Source organism: Engraulis encrasicolus, chromosome 8, assembly GCF_034702125.1.
Source record: "Engraulis encrasicolus isolate BLACKSEA-1 chromosome 8, IST_EnEncr_1.0, whole genome shotgun sequence".
Classification (NCBI taxonomy): domain Eukaryota; kingdom Metazoa; phylum Chordata; class Actinopteri; order Clupeiformes; family Engraulidae; genus Engraulis; species Engraulis encrasicolus.
The window spans coordinates 41489594-41499593 of NC_085864.1; the positions used below are offsets into that span (position 1 = coordinate 41489594).

Here is a 10000-nt window from a genome sequence, read left to right on the forward strand (position 1 = left end):
ATAATGCATCTTCATCACCGCAGTATAGCATGTGCTTGTTCTGCATAAACCAGAATATATAACTACGGCTCTAATTTCAGTCAGTGGTGTGATGTTAATGTTTTAGAAAGTTACACCAGCCTTGATTTTTCCCTTTTATTATTTATTTTAACTTGGGTTTCTAAAACGTTGTTTAGATGGACTGTGTAGGTTGGACTGCACTGCGGACATAGGCTTCTCCTGTACAGAGTACAGCAATCCTTTCCAGTGCCCCCTAAAAAAATGCTGTTTCCCTTACAGATTTAACCAAACAATCAAGCCACAAATAGCTTTTCAAAAATCATGCTGACGTGACAATTACCATGTTTCACAATGTAGCATTATTAATTGCGTGGTATATTTATTTTAAAGGAGCGGAGGCCCCGCAATTATTGACTTAATTCACTGGCTTGACAACCTCAACTACGTGCGCCCCAGCCAGTGTTTTGGTCTGAAACTTACTTTGACGAATTCGAGTTGACTGAAATGGTGTGGAGGCAGACAACACAGAGCGAGCAGTCTCCTCGCGCGGCCCCTTCCTTCGGCATCAACCGACGGGCCACTTCGGGTGAAGTCATGACATCCCGTTCGTGAAGGTGAAACTTAACACCACCACCGTCACCACCACCACCACCACTACCACCGCCACCATCACGCTCTTTTCCATGGCATCAATGCCCTTTGCGTAGCAACGCGGACAGCGACACGGAACAAATTTACCCTGTAATTTATTCAGGCAATATTTTCCACTCGACTGAAGATGCGACAGAGAGCCCCTTTGGGTTGAGGAGAAGGGTGACTTGACCTCGCTCCCAAGGTGTCTTGCGCGCGCACACACACACACGCACCCCCACACACGCACACACACACGCACGCGCGCACACACACACACACACACCATGCACATACCATTTCGGGCAAATGGTACCGACCTGTTTATCCCCGGATTACAAATGAGATCAAGCACTCGCTTCACCACCACACCACTAATCACCGCATTCAGAGATTAGCCAAACTCGGTGTGCGTAAAACAGTAAAAACGAAACAAAAAAGAACGCTACCAACGCAATTAAACAAGTCGGAAAGAAGAGAAGAAAAACATATCTCATGTGTGAAACTTCTGGCGACGTGTTTTTCTGACTCCAGGCCGGGTTTCCGGATCAAGCATGGTGAAAAAAACCCTGTTGTTATTTGCATGGCTTGGCGAGATCAAAGCCACGCAGAAGAGGGCAGACTGTTGCCCGCTCGGTCGCCAACACAAAAGGGAGCATCAGAGAGAGGGTTTAGTCGACTATTTAATGAAATATCTGACTCGGGCAGTTTTAGCAGGGGCAACAATTAGATAGCTGTAATAACTTTGTCAGATAGTCTTTTATGTGGAGTTAAATAGGCCACGCAAGTGTAGGCGAGAATATTCCATGGATAAAAAAGAGAACATGGCGTCATGTCATCGATAGTATAGGCCTACATCTACGGATCCGTAGAATATTATCGCCTCTGATGTTGCATATTATAAATACACCCCCTGCCATCTACAGGGAAATTATGCAGGTTGAACTATCAGCATTACATAATGTAAGGAAACCCGAGTTTCTCATGTCTCTGAGGCGTGCACTGTATTAAAGAGGTAGCCATATGCCACAGCCGTAGTAGATAGGCTACGTGCCTGTTGAGAATCCCAATAATAACCTCTCATGCCCGAAGACGAGGGGGGAGCCCACGGGGGCCGAGGGAGCAGGCTTTACGCATCTGTTTGCGCCAGGGCTATTCATGGGCAGTCTATTGAAAGCTGCGCCTGAATGGGGCTTTCATGTCCGCGATTTGCATATGAACCAGGACAAGCTTTTAGCTGCTAACTTAACCACTTCGCCCTATATATTTGCATTGCTTTGACGCAGCCGGTTTCGTCCTGGTAATGTTAGGGAAGTTCAAGAGTTATAGGATAGAAAAGTGTAACTGTATATTTCCCCACGTTCTCGGCGCTCTGGGCAGAGATGTTTATTTTTAAAAGTGGTTTGTAAAAAGGTTTGGATGGCATTCACTGGGAGGGGGAGCCTGATTCGATTCAGATAACAGGCGATTAGGGTAATAGAAGAGAGTCCTTCCCGTGGAATTCCAGTGAGACGTCAATGGAGCTCTGCATCAATAGATGACTTCTGTTCGGTCCACTGTTTATAACGCTAAAGTGCGGGGCTGCATTGAAGGGCATTGGGGAACGCAGAAGACAAACGGTAGAAGAGACCGTTTCTCATGGACGATTTTACACATCTCCTTTCAGTATAAACACTTAAGGCAAGGTTAGTTGTGTCACTGATTCAGAGAAGGAGAAGTGGGCTACCCTCCTCCTACATAGGCCTACAAAACATAAAAAGGAGAGAGAGAGAGAGAGAGAGAGAGAGAGAGAGAGAGAGAGAGAGAGAGAGAGAGAGAGAGAGAGTACTGCTGTGGTGTTACGGTGCAAACTGATAACTCGGCCACATGTTTAAACATAGCACTCTCATGACAGCCTCTGTACAAATAATCTAATACGGTATTTTTAAATTCAAGCGCGCAGATTGTTTTCACACGTGGCCATGCCACGTCCATGTGCATTATTTTATCTAACACTAATAATATGTGGAACTAATGTCCATAATTCCATAAAGGCACCAAGCCAACCTTCAAATAGGCACAGCAAAGAAAGAATAAACAGGCATAGTATAGTTGAAAATATATTGCGCATTTATTATTTTCTTTTCCCTAGAACAACAACTGCACAGTAAAAACAGTGTTAATCCAACACTTAGGATAGTCTTGGACCTAACCCACTCTAGAAGATGTTAAATCCACTGTCTAAATGTTGAATTAACACTGCGTGTTTACTGTGTGGTAAAGGCACTTCCTTTTAATTGGTTCTCAGATCTCTTCACACAACTGTGAATAACAAGCATCCGACAAAACCAGAAAATAAAACGAACAGAATTTAAATATGTACAATAAATAATGATAATATATCTTACATTTATACATACTGAAGTGTTTTTTTATAAGAGTGACAAAAAGTACAAGTTGTTGTTTTCATAACTTCACACAAGGCAACCTTGCTTTGCAAATAAGTATGTTTCAGAAACAGCCTGCATATTTGAAAAGTTTTTTTAAAGAGTTTGTTCTTTTGCATGTTTAAGTTGAATTAATACTAGAGTTTTCCCCCTACATCCGCTTCAGTCTTTTCCCAGAGAGCTTGTCAAATGACGAGCTCTATAATGCCCTCTTGAAACAAGTAATGACTACATCAGTGAGAGCTTCCCTTGTCAATGTCTTTGGGATTGAACCAATCATCCCCACTCTCCTGTTAAATAGTCCCTCTCCAACGAGGTCAAAGTGTCCATTTTGCAGTTTTGTGCATTGAAACACAAAATACAAAAAACACATACACGCAACACAGCCCTCACACACTCATATACAGTACATGCATATAAAATGCACACACACACACACACACACACACACACACACACACACACACACACACACACACACACACACACAGACACACACACACACACACATTCATGTAATTCTTGAACCTTCCGTACACAGGCACACACACATACACACACACACACACCCACACACAAAGCAGCACCCATATTTTCACACATGAGCAGGTCCATCCAGGTAGGGGTCCGCCTTGGACATGTGCAGCACCACGGCGGGTGACTTGTAGTGGCAGTGCGTGCCATTGCAGCCTGGCATGCCACCCACGCCCCCGCCCACACCTCCAACACCTCCTATCCCCCCAACACCTCCTCCTATGACACCACCTCCTCCTCCTCCTCCACCTCCTCCTCCGACGCCTCCTCCTCCGCCCATGCCCACCACCTGCATGGCCCCACAGGGCTTCCTGTTAGTCCTGTCCCCGGCCAGCTTGCGGCTGCACAGGCCCTGCCACGTCTGGAGGGTCTTGGAGCTCCACACCCACACGCCGCTGGTGATGCCCACCACCAGCGACATGAAGATCTTCAGCATGAACACCCCCACGGTGGGCACGGACTCGGGCAGCGTGCAGTCCTCGCTGCGCCGCCCTGCCATAGCCGCCCCCGGCCCCGGCCCGGGCAGGCCCTGGGCCACAGCCGCCGCGGCAGGAGTACACTTGGCCTCCAGGCCCCGGAAGCTCCAGAAGTCCACGTTGAGCCGCTCGTAGAAGTAGCAGACGATGACGCAGGTGGCGGGCACGGTGTAGAGAATGGAGTAGACGCCGATCTTCACCATCAGCTTCTCCAGCTTGGCCGTGTTGGTGCCCTCCGTCTTCATGACGCGCCGGATGTGGAAGAGCGCCACGAAGCCCGAGAGCAGGAAGGAGGTGCCCGCCACCAGGTAGAAGGAGAGGGGCACCAGCACGAAGCCCGTCAGCGCGCCCACGTCCATGCTGCCCACGTAGCACAGGCCCGTCAGCTCGTCGCCCGCCACCTTCCTGGAAACGAACGGGAGAGAATACATGGGGTCTCAATTTTTGTTTGACCCTGGCTGCGTGACCCTGGCTGCGCGACACTGGCTGCGCACAACTCAACCTCTGATTGTTGGCAACCGCTGTCGGTCAAAAAAATTAGCTCACGTGGTTGGCTGCCAGTGTCTTGCCCCTCATCACAACACTGTGTTTATAAACAACAAAAAAACATGTACAGAGTGACTTTTTAGTGTTATTTTGTGGGGATGAGAAGTCATCTCATCACTACAACTTGTCTATTTACATAATAAAGTCATAATTGTTAGTGCACCCACCACCTTCCTGAAATTAAGAGATAATGGGGGTGACTTTTAGTGTCACGATCACTTTAAGTTTGGAGCGAGGAGTCTGCAGCACACTTAAAATCCATTATTCTTTCATGTTTTCTTCCATGGAAAAAGGATTTTAAGCGTGCAGACTCCTCACTCCAAACTTACAGTCAGCCTTTTGTCCTGCACCTTTTCCTGGTGTGTGCACAATCTTAACCCACAAACACATTACACATGTGCAATGATAGTTATGCATATGCATACAACTATATGTACAACTATAGGTGCAGATCTATTACTAACAGGACAGTGTAAACAAGTAGTAGGCCTACAAACAGGAAGTGAACAGAGGTACAAGGGAAGCAGATATGGACGTCACTGTTCAAACCAACTTCTGTTATGGCTTTCCAAAAACAACATTAGTCTATATGAAATGATATAACTTTACAAGTAGCGTCCTCCCATTATTTGAACGTCAGTTTCAACTATGGAAACAGAGTTCAGTTTATCCCACCGAGCCCCCACATCCTCTCACTGTTGTTTACATTTAGCATTTTGTCTAGCCACTGTAACTACTCCTGCCCACATCTTTTAACACTACATTGTTATTATGTTAATATATCATACTAGCATTGTGCGCTGCTGTGTTTTCTTCTTGTGTTGTCTTACTGTGTGTAAAGCCAAGCACAGTGTTGTGGACTGACAGCAAAGAACAGTGTAAATATATCCACGCACTCATAGTGTTTTGTTGCATTAATATTAATATCTGTTTCATGGTCTCCCTTCAGGAGGGTGTCATCCAAATTCTTATGTCATCCCCTGTTACTGTGTCTTGTATTGACAGGGGAAGGGGGAGAGGAAGGGAAGGGAGGGGAGGGGAAACAGAAGAATATAGTAGACTGCCACTACCAAACAGTGACATTACACGTCATCACAACAACCATTGATGATGGAAAAGCAGTGTATTCTTTCAAAACATTCTATTCATTTTACCATACCAACCAGTGAGTGTTACCACAGCCTGATCTTTTATCTCATGGAGAGATGAAGATGGCGTTGAGTGCCAGAAGATAGTAGTAATTGAATATAAGTGGTTCAAGAGAGAGTGAATGTGTACCTGAACGTGAGGATGACGATGGTCTTGCGAGCCACCAGATATACAATAGGATAATAACAAGTGAAGAGGGGTAGGAATGGAGTAAGTGTTTACCACATGGTGAGAAGGATGATGGTGTCGCGTGCCAGAGGATATAAGAAGTAAACACAAAGTGTACTTACAAGAGAGTGGGTTGGGGAGGATGACAATGGTGTATTGTTACACTGTCAGTGTATTGTTGAATGGCAATCAAGATATGGCCAAGTCTATATTTAATGTACCTCAACATGAGGATGATATAGGGGGTACACAAGGGAGTCAGTAGGGGAACCAGGGGCACAAGGAAATGAATGTTTACCTCATGATGATGATGGCCTTAAACGCAGAGGACATTAGAAAGGAATATAGGAGTATGACAGGGGCTAGGGATAAGTCAGTGGGGGTAGGAGGGAGTGAGTGTTCACCTCAAGGTGAGGATTACAATGGTCTTGGGCGCCGGCAGATAAAAGACGATATGATGATGAGGAAAACAGGGGTATGACAGGGCTAAGGGATAACAGGGGTACAAGAGAGTGAGTATTTACCTCATGGTGAGGATGACGATGGTCTTGAGCGCCGGCAGCCCCCAGGCGGCCATGTGGAAGTAGGAGCTGTGCGCCTCGATGGCTTCGTGGCCCCACTTCTTGCCCGCCGCCAGGAACCAGGTGAGGGTGAGGATGACCCACCAGATGGAGCTGGCCATGCCGAAGTAGTAGAGGATGAGAAAGACCAGCGTGCAGCCCGTGCTCTCCAGGCCCTCCTGGATGATGTACAGCTCGCCGTTCTCCCGGTCGCAGGCAATGTTCTCGGCGCCCGCCACCGAGCGGATGATGAAGGCCACCGAGTAGACGTTGTAGCACATGCTGAGGAAGATGATGGGCCGCTCGGGGTAGTGGAAGCGGTGTGGCTCCAGCAGGAAGGTGAGCACCGTGAAGGCGGTGGACACGAAGCAGAGCGTGGACCAGACCGCCATCCACACGAAGGCGAAGTCTTTGTCGCGACGCGACCAGAAGACGTCCACGGCCGGCGAGCAGCGCGGCGCGCACGAGCCGCTCTTCTCCACGAATTGGAACTTCTCGGGGTTCTGGCAGGAGCCCAGCACGCGGGGGGAACTGCCCCCTACTCCACTAGCAGCACCAGCACCGGTGGCACCACCACCACTGCCTCCTCCCCCGCCTGGAGGGCGCTGCCTGGGGGGCACAGGCAACATGCCCTCCCCCTTCTTGCTCTCCACCTTGGTGTCGTTCTCTGGGGCCTCCATGCACAGTGCCTGCGGGTCGTTGCGGGTGGGCAGGCGCGAGCAGTCCAGAGAGTCCGGCCAGGAGAAGTGGAACTTCTCCATGATCGGGGAGCAGCGCTGGCGAGCGTGCTCGCACATGGGGCGACAGGCCGGTATGGACGCTGACACCTTGTCCGTGCACATGGGCGCGTAGAGCGAGCAGAGGAAGAAGCGCAGGTGCTGGTCGCAGCCGTACTCCACGAGCGAGGCGAACTCCTGCAGCTTGATGGCTGCCTCGCGCTGGCTCTCGTGCCCCATGAAGTTTGGCATGCGCGTCTCGTTGTAGCCGATGCCCTGACACATGGGGATGGTGATGGCCTCGCACTTGGCCGGCTGGCCACGCTCCTGGTCGTCGTACGAGGGGATCTCCAAGCTGGACGCCGCCAGAACCAACTGACACCACAGAGCAACCGCTACCACTACCTGCGCGGTGGAACCCCACATGCTGCCGACTCAGTCATGCATTTACCAGCGAAGGGAAAATGCTGGATGAAGAAGAGGGGGATAAAAAGCGGTGACGCTAAAGTCTCCTCGGCATATGTTGTCCCGTGTGGGAGAGATATACGAACGAGGATAAACTCCCACCGCTAGCTCTCCTTCATCGCATCCCGCAGGATCAACGGCTCCAAACGCACTCCTCTTCAGCGCACAGCACGGCCCACAGATGCCGCCGGAGGGGAAACAACAGTCAGTCCAAGTAGGCTAGCGCGGTAAATAATTCCCCTTGATTTAAGGCAGTGTGTGGGCAAACGCAGCAGCTCCTCCAAATGCAGGCTCTCCCCCCACGAGAGAGACCGTCTCCAAAACGACACTTAAACTCAAGTGCTTTACAGTGTGAAATCCAGGAATTCTTCCGTTGGCTTAAGTTTTTTAAAAGTCAGCGAAAGTACTTGAAAACTAATCTGCTGTTAGGACTAATTCGCCGCTTTGAGAAAGACGAGGTTAACTGGAAGAAAAACAAATAACGGCACTCGACTTAATAAATCGCTTGTACTCTTCACGCTGTTAACTGTGGGCTACTTTTGATATCCACACGCATTGTAACGCAAATGTAAGCGGTGGAGACTCACAACAGAAGCATTGTGCGGCGTGCTGTGTTTGTTGAATGGCTGGCTTGGCGTCGCTGAGTAAACCTCTGGGGTCCTACGCCTCTGACCGCTCGGCTGAACTAACCTCCTGTCTTCGCTCTGCCCGACCAGTCCTCTCCCTTGCGGGGGTGGGTCGCCCGTGACGTTGTGAGCACGACCCGCCTACCATGTTCTTCAAAATTTAGTTTTTTTCACATGGGCAATACCTTAAATTTTGTTTCATGGCTGATATTACACGGTAATAGTCCAAGTGATCTCAAACGCAAGTATTCGATGCATGCGTAATTCATCATTCAAACCACAGTGACTGCTTATTTTTGCTGAAATGTTTCAACTGATGAATGCTTTTAAAAAATAAAATAATAAATAAATAAATAAATAAAATGTAACCACACAAAATTACATTATTAGCCTACCCCCGACACGGGGATGCAGACCACTTAATTACAACAATATTGGAAAGACAACATATTTTCCAATTAATCTTCATAAGTTAGTAGGCTAGACCTAGGCTATTATGCTCATAAATAGTTGACCCAAGCCAAGTCCTTAATTGAGGAGGACCACGCATTCTTTGCAGGCGTCTGCACATTGTCAGGCGGTGGTGCTGCTCTGAAAATAACCACGTCGAGATTAGGGTTACCATCTAGTGGTTAAACAACAGAAAGCACCTCTGCAGTTAGTAGACTGATTGAAAGTGAAAGCTCATTTGGGAAACTCAAACTCCCACTGTCATTTTGACACAGAACTTTACACCACAATGTGCACACTGCACACGATGGAATTGCATTTATGCCTCACCCGTGCAAGGGGGCAGTCAAAACAGCAACCTATGGGCTGTGTATGATGCCCTAACAGCTTACCTATGACTGGCAGAGGCTGCTGAGCTTTCAGATTGTATAATGGGTCAAACTATCACAAAATGTTTCACATACAATGAGCAGTAATCTAATCTGATACTTATATATTTGGGCATTAACATCACATTAAGAGACATTAAGATTATCAGAGACATGCAATGCTTCAGATAAATGATGGGTTGTTGTTTTTTCTTGCTTGCATATGTAATTACTTGAAAAATCAATCTTAAAAACCGACCAACCCAACTTGTTTGTGTTGTGGTGCATCATTGGTAAATGACAATGTCTTGATAATAAAAGTAATGAAATTGGATCAAAACAGGCCCTGATTTGGATGTGGTAAGATCCTGTCCTGTTTTCTCCTGTGCTTCTTAATTGAAATGTAAGCTATATTTGCACATGTCTGCAGCTCCAACGGTGTTACTTTGAACTATTTTAGGCCCTTTTCAATCTAAAAATAGATTTATTTTTACACCTCTCACAGAATCATTGGTGATGAATGCCCAATGGGGTGAGCGGATGGGTGCCAGCGTCCCATACTGCAGCGTCACTGTTGTCAGTTAAACGGGTGAAGAGGAAACGTGTAAAGTGGAGGAGACACATTCACACTATCGCCTAATGATTAATACAGTTCTTAACTAACACATAAAATATAGACGATTAATTGAAGCAAAGAACAGCACTCTTCAGACTTTTCTTTGTTTATTTGCCTACAAATACGATTAGGCGAATAAACAAAGAAAAATCAGTAGAGAAAACATCACATCACATAGGGGATATAACCTGTGTGTGTGTGTGTGTTGTGTGTGTGTGTGTGTGTGTGTGTGTGTGTGTGTGTGTGTGTGTGTGTGTGTGTGTGTGTGTG

General features: G+C 47.5%; 1 protein-coding gene across 1 annotated transcript; it reads right to left on the bottom strand.

Moving 5' to 3' along the window:
• Positions 1-2736: 2736 nt before the first annotated feature.
• On the bottom strand, positions 2737-8494 carry fzd9b (frizzled class receptor 9b). Its single transcript, XM_063205732.1, has 3 exons — positions 6454-8494; positions 3873-4471; positions 2737-3746 (listed from the first exon to the last, which is right to left on the bottom strand). Exons 1-3 carry the CDS (start codon positions 7629-7631, stop codon positions 3652-3654), a joined length of 1872 nt encoding a protein of 623 aa, XP_063061802.1. The 5' UTR covers positions 7632-8494; the 3' UTR covers positions 2737-3651.
• Between the last annotated feature and the right edge of the window lie 1506 nt (positions 8495-10000).